This window comes from Maylandia zebra, linkage group LG11 (genome assembly GCF_041146795.1).
Source record: "Maylandia zebra isolate NMK-2024a linkage group LG11, Mzebra_GT3a, whole genome shotgun sequence".
Taxonomy (NCBI): domain Eukaryota; kingdom Metazoa; phylum Chordata; class Actinopteri; order Cichliformes; family Cichlidae; genus Maylandia; species Maylandia zebra.
In genome coordinates, this window is record NC_135177.1 from 29426912 (window position 1) to 29451262 (window position 24351).

The 24351-nt window shown below is 39.7% G+C and overlaps 1 protein-coding gene across 2 annotated transcripts; it reads right to left on the reverse strand.

Annotated features, from left to right (window-relative positions):
* Positions 1 to 7192: 7192 nt before the first annotated feature.
* On the reverse strand, positions 7193 to 23987 carry lsr (lipolysis stimulated lipoprotein receptor). 2 transcript variants are annotated; one of them, XM_004551073.3, is made up of 11 exons: positions 23500 to 23987; positions 21997 to 22326; positions 16201 to 16320; positions 15852 to 15908; positions 14736 to 14882; positions 13455 to 13643; positions 13187 to 13240; positions 12008 to 12124; positions 9984 to 10281; positions 8040 to 8490; positions 7193 to 7839 (listed from the first exon to the last, which is right to left on the reverse strand). In XM_004551073.3, exons 1-11 carry the CDS (start codon positions 23537 to 23539, stop codon positions 7804 to 7806), a joined length of 1839 nt encoding a protein of 612 aa, XP_004551130.3. In that variant the 5' UTR covers positions 23540 to 23987; the 3' UTR covers positions 7193 to 7803. The 2 variants fall into 2 exon arrangements, with proteins under 2 accessions (XP_004551130.3, XP_004551131.3); XM_004551074.3 differs by lacking the exon at positions 15852 to 15908 and having other exon boundaries at positions 23500 to 23983.
* Positions 23988 to 24351: the final 364 nt, after the last annotated feature.

The following is a 24351-nucleotide window of genomic DNA, read 5'->3' on the forward strand; positions in this document are numbered from 1 at the left end:
GCGCACACACACACACACACACACACACACACACACACACACACACACACACACACACACACACAAACATTGTGTTTCCATCACTTTTGGGGACATTACATTAGCTTACATTCATTTTATGGATACTTATCCTGACTCTATCCATCACAAGTCCCTGCCTGAACCTTACCCTAAACCAGACTCAAGCCTTCACCCTAAAATTGAATGATTTACCTTGCAATGTGTCCTCATAAAGTAGGCGAGACCTCACAATGTGATTGTGTAAACAAATTTGTGTCCCTACAACAATAAGTAATACACGACCACACACACACCCACACAGCAAAATTGGTATGGCCTGGATCAGCCCCACACAATGTGCTTACACATGGCCCACATACCGCAAAGAATGACGGCCCTTTGGTGGCCCACACCTGGTTTGCCAGAGGTGGCCCACACATGGGCAAGCACAAGGCCAGTTTCAGACACACTGGTGGTCCTGTCCTGGCCCATGTGTGGATTACCTCTGGCAAACCTGATCTGGGCCACCAAAGGGCCATCATTCTTTGCGGTATGTGGGCCATCTGCAGGTGGTGTGCAGCCACGGGCCAGTTGTAGACACACTGCTGGCCCTGTACTGGCCCAGAACAGTTTCATCCTAATGCAGTGGTTCTTAACCTTGTTGGAGGTACCGAACCCCACCAGTTTCATATGCGCATTCATTGAACCCCTCTTTAGTGAAAAATAAAGTGTGTTTTTTTTTTCAAATTAGACGTAGATATGTTTTTTACTGGTGCACAAAATGAGCCGTGCACGTCACAGCGGAGGCTCTGCCGAACCCCTGAGACCAACTCACCGAACCCCTAGGGTTCGATCGAACCCAGGTTAAGAACCACTGTCCTAATGTGTACCTTCATCAAGCCATGTAATACCAACATGTGCCAGAACATGCAAAACAGTGCAAAAGTAACATGCCGAAACTCTGTTCAGACAGTGAATGGACTGATTTTTATATTGCGCTTTTCTACTCTCCCAGATTACTCAAAGTGCTCTATACAACATGCCATATTCACCCACTTTCGGTTAACTGAGTGCTTCCTAACTACATTCATACACATTCACACTCTTGACATGCAGACTGGAGGAGCCAGGGATCGAACCACTAACCTTCCGATCAGTTTGTAACCTGCTCTACCACCTGAGATATGACATGCCATTGCATAAACAGTGGCGTCATTGCCAGACCTGGCACACATCTGGTTGACATACACTCTGCCAAGTTTTTTCAAAAAGGTCTCAAAGACTTTAGAGTCAGACCTGTTACAGATCGTCAACTTTTCTTTATTATCAGGTGTGTTTCCAGAATCACTAAAAACTGCTGTAATCAAACCTATACTGAAAAAGGACAATCTTGACAAGACACAAATGAACAACTACAGGCCGATCTCAAATCTCCCGTTTTTAAGTAAGATCGTTGAAAAAGCAGTTTCTCAACAGCTCAGTTACTTCTTAAAACAGAATAATTGCTACGATGCCTTCCAGTCAGGTTTTAGACAGAACCACAGCACTGAAACCGCTCTGACCAAAGTGTTTAATGACATATGTCTGAATACAGACAGTGGAAAAATGTCAGTCCTAGTTTTACTGGATCTCAGTGCAGCATTTGATACAGTTGACCACAACATATTACTCAAACGACTGGAGAACTGGACAGGTCTTTCAGGAACTGTACTAAACTGGTTCAAAACATACGTAGAAAACAGGAAATACTTTGTATCAATAGGTAACTTCACATCTGAGCAGACAAGTATCACATGTGGAGTTCCCCAAGGTTCCATCTTGGGACCCCTTCTGTTTAACATCTACATGCTCCCACTGGCACAGATTATAAACAACAACAAAATAAACTATCACAGCTATGCAGATGACACACAAATATATATCACAATGTCACCAGGAGACCGAGGCCCTGTACAGGCTCTTGGTAAATGCATTGAGGAAATCAATGACTGGTTGTGCCACAATTTTCTCCAGCTAAACAAAAACAAAACTGAGGTAATAGTCTTTGGCGCCAAAGAAAAACGATTACAGGTCACCAGAGAACTTCAATCTATACATCTAAAAACCACAAACCAGGCGAGAAATTTGGGTGTAGTGATGGATGCAGACCTAAACTTAGAAAAACACATTAAGACAATAACAAAGTCAGCTTACTATCACCTCAAGAATATATCAAGGATAAAAGATCTGATGTCTCAACAGGACCTGGAAAAACTAGTCCATGCATTCATCTTTAGTAGGCTTGATTACTGTAACAGCATCTTTACAGGTCTACCTAAAAAATCAGTCAGACAACTACAGCTCATTCAGAACTCTGCTGCTCGAGTCCTCACTAAGACCAAAAAAGTGGACCACATCAGTCCAGCTCTGAGGTCCTTACACTGGCTGCCTGTCCGTCAGAGGATAGACTTTAAAGTTCTGATGCTGGTCTATAAAGCTCTGAATGGTTTAGGACCAAAATACATCAATGACCTCCTGACCCAGTATGAACCATCCAGATCCCTCAGGTCATCTGGATCCGGTCTTTTATCAGTTCCCAGAGTCAGAACCAGACACGGAGAAGCTGCATTCAGCTTTTATGCTCCTTATATCTGGAACAAACTCCCAGAAAGCCTCAGATCAGCTGAAACACTCAGTTTATTTAAATCCAGGTTGAAGACTCACCTGTTCTCAGCTGCATTTGAATAAAGCACCAAATCCACACTTTAAGCTTAAATTTCAAAACTTACATTTAACTACTGATTTTATCTACTGTTCTGATTTTATCTGTTTTGATTTTATATACTGTTGTTTGTTTGTTTGTTTGTTAATTAGTTAGTTAGTTTATTTGCTAGTTTATCATGCTTTTTATTTGTTCTTGTTTCTAATGTCTCTGTAAAGCACTTTGAATCACCTTGTTGTTGAATTGTGCTATACAAATAAACTTGCCTTGCCTTGCCTTGCCAAAACACCAGTCAGTCAGAAGTGCCAGCTTGATGCCAAATCTGGGCCAGACCTGTTTTCTGTAGGCCTGGGCCACATACACCAAGCCACAATCAAGCCAGATATGGCATGCCATCTATGCCAGGCCTGTCCCATATCTGGATGACATACGTCTTATCATGCCAGAAGTCAGCCAGCAGTGCCGACTTGATACCAGATCCTGGCCAGACCTGCTTGCTATGTGGGCACTAACACACACACAGACACAGTTACTTTACCAACTGACCCCTGACCCCTGAACTCCTAAGTGTCCCGCAAATCTCATTCAGGGATCCACTCCTCTACTTCAATGTCACTCCCTGAAAGCTCACTTTTCTCACTTTCTGAGGAAAGGAAGTGCAGATTCCCTTGGTTTCCTTCCATAAAAGGTATTAAGTCCATGTCATGTAATTATGAGTAGATTGTAAATAAAAAAAAAATTTACTATGATCATATAAATGCACACAAACACATCTCTACACACATATGCAAATGCATTATATTGCCTGAAAAAACTTGGGCTAACTGCACAGTGTTGCCTTGAGGCAACGAATGAAAATTAACAGTTTTACTGTATAAATAAATTTTAAAAAGTAGAACAAACAATCAAATATGCTTCTTAACATATTCATGCACATACAAGTATTTTTAATATACATTTATTTCACTATAAACATGTAAAATAGTGCCTCCTAATGGAGATGTCTCTCATGTAGTGCAGCTTGCAGAAAGGGGTCCTCCCCCCCAAAAATGAACGTCACACCACCTTCAACTCATCATTTTATTGGATAGAGATGTGTCTGGTAGCATTATTTGAAGGAAAAAAAACAGTGGTTTTTTTTTTTTTGAAGGGCCAGTGTAAGGCATGAAAATGTGGTTTGTTGCCTCAGGGCAACGATATGCTGTAGAGGGTTAAGATATGGTAATATGGCAAAATCGCCAACATTACGGTCAACAGAGCATAAAACAGGATAGGTCAAACTATCAGACAGGTCGCGAACAGGCCAACCACTGAGTCAAGTTGACTAAGCCACTGTAATAGGAGTGTCCTTGACATCCAAAGCATCAGTGATAATCCCTCACAGCGCAAGAAAGCATGGTCGAAACAGTAAGTGAACAAAAGGTTGCTCTACAAACTGTGTTGTCCTATCAACAGTGGGACCCCTGCTTCCCTTCCAGTTATGATACTGCAAAAGACTGTGGCAAGTAAAGTAAAATGTAGTTATTACCACAGGAAGAAGAAAAAACAAAAACATACAAAGCAACTTAAATGACTTAAATGATTGTAACTGTACTGCAACTGTCTTCACAAATATTCACAAACCAGCCAGCTGAGCCTTATTTTATTTAGAGGAGTTGTGTCAGATGTGCAGCACGGATGATTGCTACTGTCTTTGCCTTTGATCATCTATCAGGACTCATAAAGACCAGATATTTACTGAATGATGTGTCCGAAGTGTCCAGTGTAACAAATATTACTAAATTGGTAGTGAAGTGGTATAAATGGAGTTTTCTCCACCGGAGCATTTTGTACATATAACAAACAATGCACATTAGCATCATTTGTTACTGCCATGTCAAGTGTGCCTGATGTGGGTGTATTATGAATATTCTGCTTATTGGATTTAGACAAAAATGCCAGCCAACTGCCTCTGGAAGACCTCTGGAGATACAGAACACAGGCAGAGCATGAAAAACATTTAAAACAGGCTACAAAACACTCACTTTTTCATAGATATGAGAAAGAATATCAAGATAATTTAAAACATGTAAAGTTACACGTTAAAATGCACTAAGACCTAAAAAGAAAGCGGAAAAGTCAAAGTAAGTTGTGCATTTTCTGCATAGGAATTACATTTTGACCAATAAATTAGCCCACATGTTGTTTCTTGTGGGTTGTAATACACGTTTTGTTTTCCTGGTTAGCAAATGTATGTTTTGTTCTTTTCTTACCTCCATTGTACCTATCTTTGTCACAGTACTTAAATAAACAAGTTATAACACATTTATATTCAAATCAAATCATTTTGATTTGATTTGATAACACATTTATATTGCGTGCTTTTACTAATATGCAGCGGCTCTATCTGATGAACTTGAACTGCTTCTCTTGAGATTACTGTGCATGTAACTGGTTTTCTCAGAGCTGGATCTCAGTATTGAAAAGAAACCATGAGTAGCATCACAACTGTAATATGGTTTGCAGTTTAAGTAGTTCTGTTTTGTGTATCCCAATTAAAACAATGGTGGCAGATGTTTGAATATGGTTTATGTAGATAATTAAAAGTCTGAAAAGTGAGGATGTTTATTATATTGAATGAAAAACTTTACAATTTTACACATATATATATATATATATATATATATATATATATATATATATATATATATATATATATCTGTAAATTACTTCGTATTGCTCAATTAGCTGCTTGAGGCAAGCAGTCTCAATTGCGTCAGAAGAATTTACTGATCTTACCTTAAAACTGTAATTCATGATTTTCTCTGGATTTAAGATTCCCTCGCCGAGTTAAAAACAACAACAAAAAAACAAATCTGCTGTGGGGGGGCCCACAGCAGATTATCCATCTTATTCTATCCCTACCACCTGCTTTCTTAACTATCTCTCAAAAACACTGCACCTGAGCTGTCCTTCTGATATACTCATTTCTCACCCTGCCTATTGAGGTCACGTCCACTGAAAATCTTTGCATCCTTAACTCTGACATTGCCCTCAACCCCCTCAATCTTACCTGCGCTCACTTCTTCACCTCTATTCACTGTGCGTTGGCTTTACTAACTAGCATCTTCACCATTCCCCCTGCCTCCCTCTCAGTCACATGTTAGGTATTCTCACCGTTTTAAAATACTTTTAAATGACCAAATCTGTAGAAAATGCAGCAGCTGAGTCACTGATAATGCAGTCACAGAGAGCTAATAATTGGGGGGGAAAGACAAGCAAAAAGCAAAGCACCACAAACCCTACACATAGAGGCTTTGGATCTTGTCTAACTTTAGCACCAAGTTGGAAGGCCTGGCAAAACTTGCATCAAAACACCACTTCTCATTCAGAGTGACAGATTGTTTACTTGTCAGAATTAGATTTTCTCATTAAGTGATAAGAGACCAAATATGGCAACAAAGATTTCAACATGACTTCTTGCCGCAAGCACGTAACCACTCTGACATCTGACACTGTGTGATCAAAGGAGGATCATTTGCACAAACCTTGGCCACTGTAAACACCCTTAAGGAACCTCAGTGTTGCTGAACAGCTAGGAGGATGTAGTGTGAGGAGGATACATCACCCATGAAGTAGGGACAAACACAAAGTGGCGGAAATCCAGAAACCTGTAGAACAGGGATATTATTTTATAGAATCTATTCAGGTGATCTGACATAAAAGTTGGTTTGGTCTTCTTACCTTTTACTCGTAGTGAAATCTTTTTTTAGGTGAAGGAGGCAAAGACTGCGGACTGGCTTTAAACCCCCCCCCCCAGCTTGCGTCACTTTAAGAGCGGACCACTGAAACTTGACACTTGTCTTATGTTAAACCTATAGTATGCCCCTACAAGTCAGACATTCTTACTTATATTTAGCAACCGTCAGAGGAGCCACTGGCAACTGAAATAATGCCATATCTGAAAGATGACGCAACACCTCTGAAATAAATCCTATCTTTATTAAGTCTACATTTCAATTATGTTGAGACAGCCAAGGAGGCAATGACTAAAGTCCGGGTTTTTATTCAACACTGTGATTTGTGATGTTTGAATAGGTCCCTCACACACACACACACACTGGTATGATCTTAAATCATGTTTTTATACCTTTTTTCTTTAAAAAAGAAAATGGTTTCGTTTACACTGTACCTTTGCTTCTGTTTGTAGCAATATATCGTAACAAAAACAATGACAAAGAAGATAGTTTTTAACATTTCTTCTTTTAAGAGGGAGAAACCAAAATACTTATCCAGTACTAAATTCACAATGGTACAAATAAATAATAATCTCGATTTGATCATCTCTTACTGAACAACAAGCAAGGTTGATCAAAGTCTTAACATTTCTAAATCTAATAGGAATTAATAATTGCTGGACAGAGAAAATGCTGCATTAAAACAGCATCACTGCTTCAGCATACTAACAAGATGGTGGCATCTAGTGGTGAAACACTTTTAGCTCAAACAATGTGGCCTGGCAAGAAGATCTTTATTTTAAAATTAGATTTCAACACATCAAAATGAATATTTGCAGTAAGATGTTTTTCCGGATGCCTATGTACAACATACTGAAGGTTAAAATTGCAATTTAGCGTTAGAAAGTCTCTGGAGTATTTTGTTCCACGAGGAATCTAAAACGAGTGAACACAATAATACGACAAGTAACAAAAAAGCTAGACAAATTCCTTTAAATGCACACAGATTCATAAAAAAAAGTCACTTTACTTTTCACAAATGCAAAACCAACAGACATCCATAAACTGCATTAATACCTGCATCAGCTAAATGAAACTATATAAAACTTCTGAATATGTGTAATTGTTGAGATGAGATATTTTTAACTATCTAAAAATAAAATTATGTACACTGTAAGGCACTTGTGGCAGCCAAAATATTGTGTACATGAAAAGGCAAACCTCGTCCATGTTAGAAAAGCATACAATCACATTTAGGACTAATTATGACATTTTTAAATCAACATAACAAATTAGCAGTGCAATAAATATTTACAGTCGCTCTCTTGTTTTTTTAAAGATCAATGCTGCATCCTTGTTGTACTTTGTTCTCTTTAAGTTTTTATTTCACACAACCAGGCTCTCCCGACTCACAGCTCCATTCTGCAAAACAAGAAAACTCATTAACTCACCCAATAAACTAAAACAGACTCTCTTGATAAAAAACAAGCAATGTGTCATTGGCCCTGAAGATGTATTAATAGAGTAATTTCAGTAATGACTTTTGCCTTTTCATAAGAAGTAAAAACATAGATTATCATCAAACCAATACACTTACAGCAATCTCAACTTCTGTGACTCACCTTGCGGAGGTTGCTTTTCTTTTCATCTTCACTGTAAGGCGGTGGTGGTGGAGGCGGGTAGTCATTGTGCCGGCCAGGGTTTCCAGAGGGTGGGTTCACAGGTAGTGGAGGTGGCCCACGTGCCCCCCTCCCCCGATCTGAGCGGTCGCTCTCGCTGTCCAATCGCTCCTGGCTCCGCGCCCTCTGCTGCTCACCCATCCTCTTCCTCTCCATGGCTTCTCGTAGAAAACTGTCATCGTAATCCTCACGCCCGCCCCTTGCACCACCACCATACCAGCGATCCCTCTCCAGATCCATTATATCGTCACGACTGTGGCTGCGCCGTCCTGGGAGATCCCCGTAGGCTCCACCCTCTCCTCTCCGGCGATCGGGGGAGTAGTCACGACGTCTGCGGTCATCATAGTCACGATCATAGCCATTCCGGGCGCTGCTGCTCCACCCATCATCAGAGCTAAAGAAACACAAAACAGCACATTGAATTTGCTGAACTGTTTTCAGCTACTGTCGTGTTCCGAGTCTCACTTTAAAGTTCAGGTGATGTTTACAACCAAACATTGCATCTGTAATTGGTAACAGGTTAACTACTCATGATACTGTGACTCCACATGGGATGGAGGTTATGGTTCCCAAATGTCCGTATGTCTTATCAACATTACATATAAATATCTTCTTTGCTCAAAAAAAGAAAAAAAAACTAAAGGAAAACTTTAGATCTGTATACAGAACTGGGTATACATACTAGACTGGATCATGTGCTAGGAGTGAAACGATACCAACCACATCGCTTGATGGAAATGACGATTATCAACCTACAGAGATAATGTCCTCCATGCCTTCTCCAGACCCCTCCACATCTCTCATATATGAAAAGAATTTAGGTGTTTATTTAAATATCAGCTTCCATATGAAATATATACATTACATCTTAAAGAACAAAGGAGCATGAAGGTACAAGGGTGCAGACCACAGAGCTGTCGGAATGCTACTACACAATCCCAGCAGAAGAGGTTACATGAAGAAGATGTGGGAATTATGGAATCTTCTATACCTGACATCTAGACTAACTGTGAAACAACTAGTAGTTCAGTGTAACATCTGGAAGAGGCAACTGATATCACAACTAGAGATCAATGAGGTACAACACATATGCTATGGACGGGGGTGGGGGGGAAGGACATCAAGTTTGACATTGGGTACCAAGGTCCAACAACAATTAGTGCGATGAAGGTGTTGAGTGTTGAGAACACGACAAAGAAATAAATTTTGAGCTTATGACTAACAGTGATGTCTGAAATCTCTGTGAAACTTTACTAAATGACTTGCTGCACATATCTTCAAACATCAAGCCGATGACGAAAGGTAAATGGTGTGATATGCTAATATGGATCCTTTCTTTAGTGAGCTTGTGTGGAAAGTACATGCATCACTGAAGATGTAAACCACAAAAAAAAAAAAAAACTAGGGCAAATTTATCAGCTGCACTTTGTCATCAGGCTAAATTAGTTTACAATTCCCTTCACTCTGATGAAACACATTTGGAAATTACCTTGAGCCAAGGCTTAACTAGGCAGACATAGTTGATTGTTTGAACAAAAATGACACAAGACCTGCTAGAATTTCTGTGCCACGATATCTAATTTATTCTTATATATTTAAGTTTGATAAAGTGATAACATTGTGATACTGAAAGGTTGCGGTTGAACTGACACTATGTGTGGGTGACTGAACATTTCAGTTAAACAATTTGCACATGTCTCTCTTTACTTTGAAATGGTAAATAAATGATCCTGTAATGAGAGATATATGTACATGGTTCATCTTTACACTAAGACAATTACTGTGAAACTTCAATGATGCTGCACATGGTACAGATTATGCTGAAAAAAAACTGCTAAATGATGTGATGATGGCAACAAGGAGGTTACTCGAGAAACTAACACTCACCCTCTTCCTCCTCTGGAGTCTGGGCGGCGTTGTGGTGGGTAGTCGTCTCTGGGGTATCGCCGTCCAATATCGTCAAGATTGTCCATCGAACGGGAACGTACGTGGTTCTCCATGTAACCTCTTTGCTGCGGGTAATCATCACGGCGGCGGCCTTGCTGGGAAACGCTGCTGATGGTGCTCATAGCTTCATCATGGTCATACACTGTGGGGAGATGCGGGGGCTGGGAACGACCTCCACGGTTTCGAGGCTCAGATCCACTACTGTCGTGCAAGGAACTGACTTCAGTCATGTTGTCCACTAAGACAGGAAAATTGAAAAAGAAATGCAGGTCAGACGAAATAAAATTAAGTTTAGTAGAAGGATCAGAAAAGTAACAACATGAAAGCTCTGCAGCTATCAATGCGCCACAATCAGTAACAATTGTTGTAATTTATGTACCGTAATTGTCGGGCTATAAGCCGCTACTTTTTGCACAAGCTTTGAACCCTGCGGCTTTTAGTCAGGTGCGGCTTTTCTATGGATTGTCCATGATTTTTGTGATATCGTAAGAGGATTTGTTTTGTTTGTTCCGCTGTTGTACGACACTACAACGTAGTGCCGTACGAAGTAGCGCGAAAAACAAACTTCAAAGTACCGCTACGCATTCAGTGGGAGGCGTGGATGATGAGCGGCGATAAACTTGCAAAAAGCAAGTTATGCCCAACTCCACCAGTGGATTCTGACAGCGTGGAAAAGTGTGAAAACATCCACGATCACCAACGGATTTCGAAGGGCTTGACTGCTGCATGATGGAGAGGACACCGCCACGGCCCTTCTGAGGGTGTTCGACTCTGACACTGACAACGAGGATTTCTTTGGTTTTGAAAGTGACAACGAAGGAAAGAAGCTGAGAGTGGATGGAGTGGATGACGAAGCCACCCTGAGCCTGTTCGTATCCGACACTGGAGAAGAGGACTTTGGTGGTTTTAGTGCGCAGGAAGAAGAGAAAGATGGTGGTGAATGACTGACTTTTCTTCTTGTTAAAGCTGTGTCACTGCACCTGAGCCTAAAAGGTAGTCTGAATCAATTTTTCTGGTGTCCTGTAGGTTATTGTTATGTACTACATTTTAACTCTTTTTATGAAGCACAGTACATGTTTTGTACTTGTAATTACCGCTACTTTTTTATATACCTAAAAAGTTATGCAAATATGTACCCATAACTTCTTTTTCAAAATATTAATAAAAGTGTCTCCAAACAGCCATCTCTTTCCTGACAATTCGCTTTGTGCATATTCTCTTACATATGATAAGTCAACATTGAAACACCTGTGGCTTTTAGTCAGGTGCGGCTAATATTCAGGTGCGCTTTGTAGTCCGGGAAATACGGTAATTTTATTTTGTATTACTAAATGCAGTCAGTTTTCACGTACATGACTGCAGAATGTTAAAATTTGTTCCTGTGACATATTGTTTTCTGGGTAACATTTACCAGCTACAAACCACAAGTGCGGAAAGTGGTAATGACAAATGAAACAGGAAACACATGACATCACGTACTGGTTTTTCCCCATCACAACCACAATTCCATATACACACACACATTATACACACACACATTATACACACACACATTATACACACACACATTATACACACACACATTATACACACACACATTATTCTCTCTCTCTCTCTCTCTCTCTCTCTCTCTCTCTCTCTCTCTCTCTCTCTCTCTCTCTCTCTCTCTCTCTCTGGCAGACAGAAAATGGTCTTCTTAAATTATATGACCATTATATATTATCAGTCCATTAAAACTATTAGATAGACAGTTATATCAGTTTAGAGCAGAACTATTAGTATTATAATTAATTAAACAAAACAAAGAATATTTTTTATTCATGTATTAATATATATTATCCCTGTTTAATAAAGAAAACCAAAACCAAACCAAAATTCAACCAATCAATGTATATAGGACTTCCAGCCACAGAATCTAATATAGTCTGCCACACAGGAATAATAGGAAGCAATCAGTTACTCACCGCGCTGATAGTTGCCAGGCCTGGAAGGATCCATATTGGCAAGCTCCCTCTCCATATAGTAAATGGCACGCGTTGCGTTCCCGTCAGGGTCCACCTGGATTCGAAAACCACTGCGAGCTGAAGTGAGGAGAATAAGTTCAAATATAGTGAATGATTTCAGCTTCTTTCAATATTTGCATACTCTTATCAAAACCATCAAAAAATGCTTTCATATTTGTGACAAGTTGAAATCCCTTTATTGCACAGGCTTGTCATACTTTTTTTTTTTTTACTTTCATATGCGCTGCTTTGTTTATGAGAAGCTGTAAATTATTGACATTTGATTAAGAGTATAATCAACAAAGATGTTTTGTTTACAAAACTTTTTTACCAAAAGTGATATTTTTTTCTGGGTGAAGAACCGCCAAAGTCAGCATGATGCTATTAGAGGAACTAAGAGAACTATAAAATCTTTATAATTTTGTCAGTTTTGCAACATTAGAGTAAATATAAGCTTTGACAGCACAATTCTGCTCTCAGCGCATGGAAAACAAAATTATTTGCATTAGATACAATTCACTGCTAATCTATATTTTACATATAACTTTATGTATAAAGACAGACATGCAACAGTGAGACCTGGACGAAGTAGATGAAGCACACTGCCCTAGCAACATGCTAAGCTAATATGCATCAAAAGGTGTTCTACAGACTTAAAGTGGTGTTAAGATATTTGAGCTCTTCCAAAAGTAGATGCATAAAATCCTAAAATATAATAAAATGTTTAATAAATGTATACAACAAAATCAAATTATCAATTTTACATTTAAAAGAGAACTTCAAACACAAATATCCACGGATATAAAAAAATGTGAACAGACTAAGCAGCTGTGTCACACAAATACAGTTTTTTTTAAATGCACACATAATGTGAACATAACCACATCAAAGTAAGATGAGAGTAAGAATGCAAAGAATCAGTTTTAGGTGAGGTGAGGTTTTAAATGTATCTTCTCACTTTAAATTTGGTTTATATTCATAATTTACCACATATAGTGAGGGAATTCCTCAAATCTGAGAGATAATACTGAAAAAAAAAATTACCCCACCCACATAAACAAAAAAAAACATTCACACCGCAGTGTACTGTTTGGGTGTGGGTGGGTTAATTCCTCCCCCCAACACACACACTCTACTCACTGTTGTCCCCTCGGTCTTGCTCACGTAGCAAAGGTACCTGGGAGCCGTGTCCCACTACATAGAGAACAAAAACAAAGCAAATTTGAACAAGCACTCCACAAAGCTAATCTCTGCACAAAGTAAAAACCTCTGCGTTGTTATTATGAAACTCATATTCAACAGTTAACTGAATTTTCCTACTCATGGCTGCAGAAGTACAACACATTATGAAAACTGCAACAGACAGTAATCATTGTGAACTTTCAGGTTTGTAATTTGTATCACCTACCTGAGCTGGCACCATCATATTCATGACCGTAACCACTCTGAGGCAGCTGGGCTCCAACCCCATTAGGTACAGGAAGTAGAGGCATACCAGGCTGCATGTATGGTGGCTGACCATACATACTCTGAGCATAGAGGGTGGAAGCATATTGATCCCCCATACCTTTCTTTACTGCTTTTCCTGCCTCATACACTGCAAGACAATGGAACAGAGTTGGTTTTAAGCATGTTGGTGAAAGATGACATCAACTGCTGGAGACTGTAAAATTATTAGTTTAAAATTTGTGATTTTTCTGTTGAGAGTTAAAACAGAACAGATAATAGTTTACTGTCTTTCCATTAAATAAATAGAGGTATTCTGTTAACCCTTTTAGGAAATACCCCAACTTCCCATTGAGTCAGTGTACTTTAAAAACCATGCCCACTGGAGGGGAAAACAGTCTGGCTTACAAACATGCAAATGAGGGCTGAAACAGTAATGCATTACCTTAAACTTGTTTTTAAAAAAAATCTAAAAGAAAATGACTTTTCCAGTTGAGTATTTCAGTACCTGAAGTCCAGCTTTTAAAATATGTTAACAAGATGATGCTGTTGGCTGAGCATTACACGCACTCTACTAAAAGAGAAGTTGTCAAAATGTTTCCTCTGTTTGATTTATTAGTATAGGCTCCCACCACAAAATAAGCTCACAGTCATTTTCTTTTCTCTCTTTTTAAATTTTTTTTTCTTTTGCTAACAGGCAAAATTGACTAGGAGGCACCCCCAAAACCTTTCCCCTCCAGTTTGTTCAGGGTTGTCTCGATAGGAAACCAAACTAAAGTTAACCGTTTCCTGGCTTGAGGATCATATTTACATTTTAAACATAGTTATGGAAATTTAATTAATAAAGCCTCTGGGGGTCAGGCTTCCTGCAATAAATTTAAAGCTGAATGCTCATCCACTTCCCACCATCTAACTGTGTGTAATGTGTGTGAAACAGACATAGTGAAACCAAGTGACATAAAATCACTGTTACTAAAACAATGTGACCAATACATCAATGAAAAAAATTCAACCCCCCCCCCCCCTCAAAAAAAAAGACCCACACACAAATTTGTGCAAGCTGGCATACAAGAACTCTCCTTATAGTGAATTGTACGCTGTACTATTAAAATTATGATCTCAAAATGCACTGATACTCAATGGAACAGACGCATTTGAGTCTAAAATGGGATTAAACAGTAATAATAAATGTGGTTAAAGAAAGTTATGCACAATTTTATTGGCTTTTCCGTTTGATACTTACATGCTCGTGGACAGCAGCAGCGATCTGGGCAGCAGGGGCAACTGACATAACAGCAGCAGGTGTGTGGACAACACTGACACCAGCAAATCCCAATCAAGAGGACCAGCAGAAAGAAGCCAAGGACCACCAAAACAACCAGGAGCCAGTCTGCAAAAGACCAACAATTAAATGCATTTGTTTAAAGATTTAAGATTTGACATTTCTTCTTCAATTGCTGACATAGTCCAGGAGAAAAAAAACACATGAAATTCATATGAACCTGAACTACAGCTACAGTGGTCCACATTTCCTTTATTTGTGTATTACATCAACAACAGAAAACACCTATACTGTATATGTAAATGCATCTTAACAATAATAGTCATAACAGACGAGACAGTTCCACAAGATAAGACTTACATGCCATTTTTGTCATTTACATAAACAACACATGTTGGCAACCATGGTGACTTTTAAAAGGTTTAAACCGGTAAAGCCGGTTCACAAGTCTATGCATGCAGCTCATAAAAAAAACAACAGAGAAAGAAGACACTGTATATTGAAATGAATCAACTAAAATGCAAACTGTGTTAGCAGTGTGAAAAACATAGGGCTGTGTACACAGAAAAGGGAATGAGGGCTGAATGTACTTTGGTAACAGGCTCCCTGTACTCACACTGAAAGTTAGATATACAAACATGTGAATTGAGTCACACTAAAGAAAGAAAGAAACAAAGACAGATAACAGCATAATGGGATATTAAGGATGCCAGTAAACAGCAAGTAAAGCAGAGCAGTGCATAAACCTATATTTCTACCCAGAACATGATGCCTGACCCTTAAATATAGCAGCCTGGTTTCAAATTGAGTCACAGTTTCTTCCTATATGTAAAGGCACTTCTGGAGTGTGACCTTAAAAGGAATTTATCATGTGTCAGATAATTTTTTCTAGCAAAATGAGTCAAGAGTGGTTATGTTTTTAAAAAAGCACACAAGCCAATTGTACTCTTGCAAGGAATTACTCATTACTCCAACCTCATTGTTACGCTCCTGTTCTTTAAGGTTAAACCTGATAGTTCATACGCCTCTACTGTGGGACTGAAACTTGACTGAGCTATATCAAGAGGCTTGTACTACCTTCCATAACCAGTAAGTCAATGCCAGGCAGGAGGTCAGTAGAATTTGACTTTCTCTCTGTGAAAGAAAGATAAAGCCACAATTATTTTTATGTGGTCTGCTTTTGTTACCTGCAACCTGTGACTCTAAAAACCCTTTAAGAACTCAACCTGTGATAAATACCCTCCTATCCTTTCAGCCACTTGAAAAATATGTCACGCCAATGGTTTTGTGCATTTGTTCTCAAATATTCTAATGTGTAAGCACAATATTGTGGATGGGGGGAAAGAAATTGAAAGCAAAACGAAGAAGTGTCTGCATAGAGTATACCTGTACCTGAATGCAGTGGCTATAAATGGAATTAACTTACCCAGTACAAGGAGCTCTGTGTAGTCTTCACTATTTCCTGTAACATCTTGAGAAGAGATGACAGAACAGAAGTAGACACCACTGTCTCCCCATGCAGTCTGTGCGATATTCAGGTCTGCATCTATGGGTAACAATTAATATTAGTACATTTTTTTGTCATTGTTTTTCGATAGTTGTTATTCAAAAACTGTGGGTCTACCAGATGACCCTCAAATACATGAACTATACACTACCAAATTCAAGCTGCCCCTCAAGAGGTATGTGGTTTAATTGACTCAGTCAAATCAATTAAAACATTAGAATTTTTTTTTTTACTTTTTTCAAACCACTGAATATTTTTTAAGACTCCATTGCTCATTTTGAAGGCCCCAGCAAGTCAGGTATCCAGCTATGACTAAGCACTCAACTGGTCGTTGAACAGGACACGTGCAGGGCAGCTGGGTTGGTTCTGCTCGTGGGTTCTTTCTTTTAAAAGGAAGTTTTTCACTTGTTATCAGGTAGTTGCCCAAAGAGGATTGTCTGTTTCTTAGGGTTTTCTTCTGAATAGTGTGGGGTCTTTATCTTGGAGTTAACAGTACCTTGAGTTGCCTTGTGATTTATTGCAATATAAATAAACCTGAACTGAAATGAATTTATATCCATCACCTTACTGTGATTTTTTTCTAGAATTATATCTACTCAGTGCCCATCATACTTCAGCACATTCTAACGTACAGCAAATAAACAGTACAGCTATCAGAATCAGAATCAGAATCAGAATACTTTATTGATCCCTGGGGGAAATTATTTTTTGTTACAGTGCTCCATTTTAAACCAACATTAAGACAAGACAGACAATACGCTAACTAAGAATAGTACAATATATACATATATATACATACATACATACATAAGTCACTTATAAATAAATATTTGGAAAAGAAACATGTGTAGCTGTAGCAGCAAACAGTGTGTTAAGTGGATGCGTTGTACAGGGAGATGGCCACAGGCAGGAATGATTTCCTGTGTCGTTCAGTGGTGCTTTTCGGTAATCTCAGTCTCTCACTGAACGAGCTCCTGTGACTGACCAACATGTCATGGAGTGGGTGGGAGGTGTTATCCAACATTGTCTTTATCTTGGACAGCATCCGCCTCTCCGACACCACCTTGAGGGAGTCCAGCTCCATCCCCACAACATTGCTGGCCTTACGGATCAGTTTATTAAGTCTGTTGGCATCTGCGACCCTCAGCCTGCTCCCCCAGCATGCAACAGCATAGAGGATCGCACTGGCCACAACAGACTCATAGAAAATCCTCAGCATTTTCTGGCAGATGTTGAAGGACCTCAGTCGCCTCAAAAAATAGAGACGACTCTGGCCCTTCCTGTAAAGTGCTGTGGTGTTTTTAGCCCAGTCCAGTTTATTGTCAATGTGTACTCCAAGGTATTTATAGTCCTCCACAATGTCAACACTGACCCCCTGGATTGAAACAGGGGTCAAGTGTTTCCTGGTCTTCCTGAAGTCCACGATCAGTTCCTTGGTCTTTGCCACGTTGAGCTGCAGATGATTCTGCTCACACCACGTGACAAAGGAGTCGACCACAGCCCGGTACTCTGTCTCATCATCCCTGCTGATGCATCCAACCACCGCAGAGTCATCAGAAAACTTCTGAAGATGGCAGGTCTCTGTGCAGTGGCTGAAGTCTGTGGTGTAGAGGGTGAAGAGGAAGGGGGAGAGGACAGTCCCCTGTGGTGCCCCTGTGTTGCTAATCACCTTGTCAGACACACACTGTGGAAGACGTACATATTGTGGTCTTCCTGTCAGGTAATCAACAATCCAGGACACCAGAGAAGCATCCACCTGCATCGCTGCTAACTTATCACCCAGGAGGGTCGGCCTGATGGTGTTGAAAGCACTGGAAAAGTCAAAAAACATGACCCTCACAGTGCTCGCCGGCTGGTCCAGATGGGTGTAGACACGACTGAGCAGGTAGATGATGGCGTCCTCTGTTCCGAGCTACAGACTATTGTTATTAGCAATTCATTACCCTGAGATCTATCATAAAAAAGAGCAGCAACCTAGCAGCACTGTTCAACTTATAAGAAAATGAGTGAGCCCATCAAAAATACCCATGTTTCAAATCAGTTTGAAAACAAACAAACAAACAATTGGATTGAAATATGCCATCCCTTTTGTATTGAAAATAAGAGTGAAATAGATCTTTGACAAAGTCACCGATTCTGTTCATAATTTTTATGGACAGAATTTCTAGGCAAAGCCAAGTGGTGCAAGGCTTTCAGTTGGGTGGTCTCAGGATCTCATCTCTGCTTTTTGCGGATGATGTGGGTTTGTTGGCCTCCAGCTCGCCTTGGAATGGTTCACAGCGTCAGCATCTCCAAATCTGAGGCCATGGTCCTCAGCCAGAAAATTGGTGGAGTACGACGAGTTTCTGCCCCAAGTGGATGAGTTTAAGTATCTCGGGGTCTTGTTCACAAGTAACGAAAGAAGGGAGTGGGAGCTCGACAAACAGATTGGTGCGGCAGCTGCAGTGATGCGGACACTGTACCAGTCTGTTGTGGTGAAGAGAGAGCTGAGTGTAAAAGTGAAGCTCTCAATTTACCGGTCGATCTATGTCCCTACCCTCACCTATGGTCACGAGCTGTGGGTAGTGACCGGAAGAACAAAATCGCGGCAGAAATGGGCTTCCTCCAAAGGGTGACTGGCCTCTCTCTTAGAGATAGGGTGAGATGTTCAGCCATCCGGGAGAGGCTCAGGGTAGAGACGCTCCTCCTCCATTGAAAGGAGCCAGTTGAGGTGGTTCGGGCATCTGACAAGGATGCCTCCTGGGTGAGGTGTTCCAGGCATGTCCCACCGGGAGGAGACCCAGGACATGCTGGAAAGATTATATCTCTCTGCTGGCCTCGGATTGCCTGGGTGTTGCCCTGGAAAATATGGAGGAGGTGGCTGGGGAGAGGGAGGTCTGGGCTTCTCTGCTTGGGCTGCTGCCCCCACGACCCGGCCCCGGATAAGCGGAAGAAAATGGATGGATGGATGGATGGATGGATGGTCAGACAGATCTTTGAATAGTAAGACTTAAGACTACAGAACAGTAAGATTCTTTACATTAGTATTCTTTCTTTTCTCATACAAATTCAGTACATCTGAACAGAACATATAATAGAAAAAAGTGATATATAGCTCTCATGTAATGTGAAACTAGGGCTGTTCGATATAACGATATACAGTATATCGGATGACGATATAAAAACATCTATGTTTCATTTTACGCTATCATTTGTTTCATGGTGTTGCAAAATAAACGTTTATGTTTCATCGTTGTGATGGTCATTGTAGTGGCTATATTGATTTCTTAAAGTTCTCTCTTTCTCTTATATTTAATTTAAACACACTACGGATGGACAAGCGCCTGTTTTTATGCTTTGTCATTATCAACAACGATGGTAAAACCATTGCGTGTCCGCTTGTTTATTTTCCACATAAACCTTTCGCAATAAAGCTCAAGATCCTGTTGAGACTTTTCAAAATAAACTGAATCACATGAAAGAGTAGAGCTGGGCGATATGAGATTTTTTCATATCACGATATGTTTTTTTCATTTCAGGCGATAACGATATCTATCACGATATAAGCCAAATAACTATATTTGTAAGATTTAAATGTGCCGTTGCTCACAAGTAAAATGTGAAATAATCAGCAGCTTGTTTTTATTTAAATATTTATTTCCCATAATAAGTTCAACAGGGTAGATGTACTTAAGGAACATGAGACTTTTTCAGATAAATAAAGGCAAATATTGCAAACTACACAAAAGGCAGCCGCTAAAGCGTTTAAGTTTCAAAATAGAACAAACGAAACAGACTACTAAATTGTCAATTCCACTTAGAAACAAAATATTAATTCTAAAAATAAATCTTAGTTTGTTTTACAGAAGAACAGACAAAACTGACTAACTTTTGTCAATATCAAATAAACTGAGAACTAAAAGGAAATTCTCAATCTCTCCTTGTTGTATAGCTTAGCTTTTCAAACTGTTTTAACAGTTACTTTAGTCTGACAAAAGCCGAATGACGAATTAGCGCTTCCAGTCAGAGACTGAGGCTACGTCCACATGTACACGGGTATTTTTGAAAACGGAGATTTTCCGTTTTTGTTTTAAAAAATAATCCCGTCCACACATAAAGGCAGAAATGAAGGAAAACGCTGCTATGAACATGCCAAAGCAGCAGGTGGCGCTAGATTCCTAACCGTGCAGAAATGTTGGCCAATCAGAAGTCTAGAAGCCTCGGTGGGAAAAAGTAAACAAAGCTGGGGCATAGAAGCAGAACAGAGTCGTATGTGTGGACGGACAGTAACTGTGTGTATATGTAAGCATTTAAACACTGCAGAGAGTAGAATTAACAGTATTGTAGAAATTCATTTCACCGAAACAATAACGTGGCGCACAGTGTGACGCATGCACCAGTTTATTGTATTTCCAGACTTGCTTTCGGCACAATTTACAGTGCACGCTACTCTGTTTTTTGTCAGACTTGAAATAGCCGAAATACCTTCACCCTAAGGAACTTCTTTGGCTCTTCCGTTCGACAATCTCTCCGGCGTTGGAACCATCGTCTGTTTTCTCTTCGGTCACGCTCGGTTGATTTTTCTAGTCGGCACACTCATTTCCTCCATTACGCGCTGGCTCCATTATCCGCTGGCTGCTTCCCAAACAAACACACGTGCGGCTTGGCACTTGTGCTGTACGTAACAAGTCACGCGACGTGACGCTGCGGCTGTGATTGGTTCGGCTCTGCGCTACTTAATTTGGATTGGCTGACCTTTTTTTTTTTTTTTTTTTAAAGAGGACAAGAGCGGCGAGGTCTATCGCGATAGCTTAATTTCTCTATCGAGTAAAAGTTATATCGCGATACATATCGTTATCGTTCTATCGCCCAGCTCTATGAAAGAGTATGCAGAGTATTTACGGATGAGAAGGAAAAAAGAGCCGCCAGGTGCTAAAAAATAAACCTTAGACTCAAACGTTAGAACAGGCTTTTCCCCGCAGCACGCCGTGTAATAAATACTCACAAAGAAAACAGCGGCCGTTACAACTTATGTCTAAAAATATATCGTTTCATGCATCGGTTCAAACACTCGACTCCAGGTACACGACGCCCAGCTGGAAACACTTCACGAGTCGAGCTGCCCGCGATTCACAGAATTTACAGAAAATGTAAATTTTTTTGTGCTTTGTATCGTTATGACGTTATGACTTTATGATAGATGTCTTATATTGGGATATGAGATTTTGGTCATATCGCACAGCCCTATGTGAAACTACTGCAGAGACAGGCAATTTATTTTCTCAAGTGGCTAAATGAGAACCTGGTACTGTTGTGAAGGGTCCCCACCATTAAACTGAACTCAATTCTGCTCAGTATTAATTCAATCTTTTTAAATGTTATTGGTATGGCCTTCCACAACAGACCCAATTTCTCTTGTGGCCCCTTAGGAAAATTAAATGTACACCCTCGCAGTGTTTATGCATTTTCCAGATTAATTACAACAGAAGAAGGAATTACTGACAGACATCTTGATTCATGCTCAAACATCCGGGTAAGGAAATCCCAAAATGTTGAGCTGTTCATCTGCATGTAGCGTTTTAAGTGGAAGAAATATTTCATCACTCATCCAAGTTTTCAAAATGCTATGTCCAGATGAACAGCATCAACATTTTGGTACTGCTTACAGACTAACATGTCGTGCCAAGGCTGTTACATATCTTAATAGAATTTCAGTGTACTAATTAACCAACTTACTGCCGGTTATGCTGATCTTGCGCTCCTGGTACTCAGGGCCAAGGGTAACTGCAGTGCCTTGCTTGGAGGCCACTATTCGCACTGTCCTCTGGTTGTCTGCACACTCAATGGTGGGGTTATAGTTGGGGTTGTTTTGAGACAGAATGTTGTCTGCACTGCTGGGATTGAGTGCAGCCTGAACCGGGTCCCGACAGTAAGACTTATACTTCCACGTTACAATAGGGAGCTGAGTGGCCGTTGTCTGATACTGACAGGTAAGGGTGACAGGCTGGAAGAGAATGACGACATACCTCTTGGTAGGACATTGAACTGATACACCCATAGTGGATTCTAGAAAGAAAACAAAAATATAAGTTAACAATGAAGATTGACACAAATTATGTATTATTACTGTGATTATCATGATCATGTTTCTGACATTTAAAAAAAGGCATCCTACATCCTCTAGTATTCCCCAAAGGCGTGGCACGAGCCAAACACCATTTCTTCACTTCTAGTATCACCGAGAGTACATGTAATGAGTCACCTCATCTGTAATGAGTCTGGCTGCATGAGCTCCAACCACTATAGCTTTAGATTATGATGGCTACGTTCTGATAACACAGAACTACAATTAAAGGAAGTTTTGAAGTCTATGTCATGTCTTTACAGTTAGTTAAAAAAAACTTTTTTATCCAAGTATGTGATACTTGAAGATGTTGACTAGTTAGTGATAGTGACATTATAATTCAACAGGTTTACTATATACAGCCCTAAGTAAGGCCCGGATGCAGCCCTCAACAAGCCTTAAATCACCACACATGAGTTATAGTGGACGTTTTTGTTTATAAGAATGCAACATCATACAAAAACTACTCGGCTCCCTCCGCTTTCGTCTGCATTTCTACTGCACTTAATTATGAGTTATATTATTTTATCCAAAGGCTATGCGTTGGATACCAATTCGGCTTCCTCTCAATCAACTTCAGTTCCCCAATATTTAAAGTTTACAAATAAAACCAACACCAACCCACAAGGCTTCAAAAAGGTGTATTTAGCAAAACAAAACCCAACAAAAAAACAAAAAAACCCTTTTCTACCCGCATTTTTTTCAACTAAAAGTTTGTTTTTTGTAAATATGTCGAATAATAACAATATCAGTAATAATAATAATAATAACAAAAGAATTACTTTGAAAATAGGATTCATAAATTGTTTTATTCATATTAATCTATTTTTTATTTTATTTTTGTTTGTCTGCGAGTGCATTATATTAAAAACTACCGAGAAGAAAGAGCCATTTTAATTTTATGTCCCAACAGGTTGTTTTAAAATCCTTGTTGTCAATTTTTTAAAAAACGTTTTCCCCCAAAACACAATCGTTAAAAGACCTCAAGCCATCAGTACAAGAAAAATGCCCACAAAAAGTTATAATTTTGGAAAAGCTAGAGTATTTAGAAAGGCGGTTTGTATGTCAAAGTTTCCCCGGCCCCCACCCTGTTTGACAAATACAGGCCAACTTACCTGTCGCCATTAAAGCGGCGAAGATTATCGTCCAGAACATGTTTAACCTTGCTTCCTCGCGGTCTCGGTAGACTTAAGTATTTTTAATTCGTAAATATACAAACAAAAACGTATTCAGGTACATGTAATTTTCCTCAGACAGATAGTAACACCTCCATTTTGCGTCTTTGTGTGTTGTAGACTTGGGAGGACCCGAACGCCCCGCAGGTGTATGCCGAGACAGGTTGCGAAAAACGGGGACGTGTGTAAGTCGTTGTTTTACAGGTGGTTGCTGATTTTTTCGGTTGACGGCGCATTAATTTCACTACAGAAACCTAGTCGTGAGAAATGGCCAAGTTTTTATTTTAAAAAAAGGCGTTTTCTTCACGTCTTTGCCCATTTTGTGTTCGCTAAAGTGACATTTTAACCAGGAAGTACGCTACGTGTTTTACCCACCGTCTAGATGGTACAGTCTAGAAACTGATAAACGACAAGAAAGCGCTGTTTGTTAATTTTAAACCCAGGTTGTGGGAGAGAGAGAGCATGACCTATTTCGTGGGGGCGGGCGCTTTTTATGTGATTTAGAACATTAAAATAAGCTTAATAGTATGAAAAGAAAAACAAACAAAAGTCTAGTTTCTACACTACCATTGTACAGAACTTTAACTTTACTGCTTGGGAATAGCCCTATAAATGTCAGAAGTGACTGCTTACAAGTGACTTCATTTTGAAGGCTCAACTCTTATCTTGACTTCATTGTTCTCTGTTTTTCCACACTTCACTTTCACAGTCCAGGTTTTGCTTGTGGATCAGAGAGCTTCTATACATAAAATAAGACTAAAGTCTTATCAGACCGTGGGAATCTTAAAATTT

Excerpts from the sequence above, each read along its gene's own strand:
- lsr (XM_004551073.3), bottom strand. The coding sequence starts at position 23,539 with ATGTTCTGGACGATAATCTTCGCCGCTTTAATGGCGACAG. Across the intron at positions 15,909-16,200 it reads CACAGAGCTCCTTGTACTGG|AGAGAAAGTCAAATTCTACT; the intron begins GTAAGTTAATTC and ends TTTCTTTCACAG. Across the intron at positions 7,840-8,039 it reads AGAAAAGCAACCTCCGCAAG|AATGGAGCTGTGAGTCGGGA; the intron begins GTGAGTCACAGA and ends CTTGTTTTGCAG.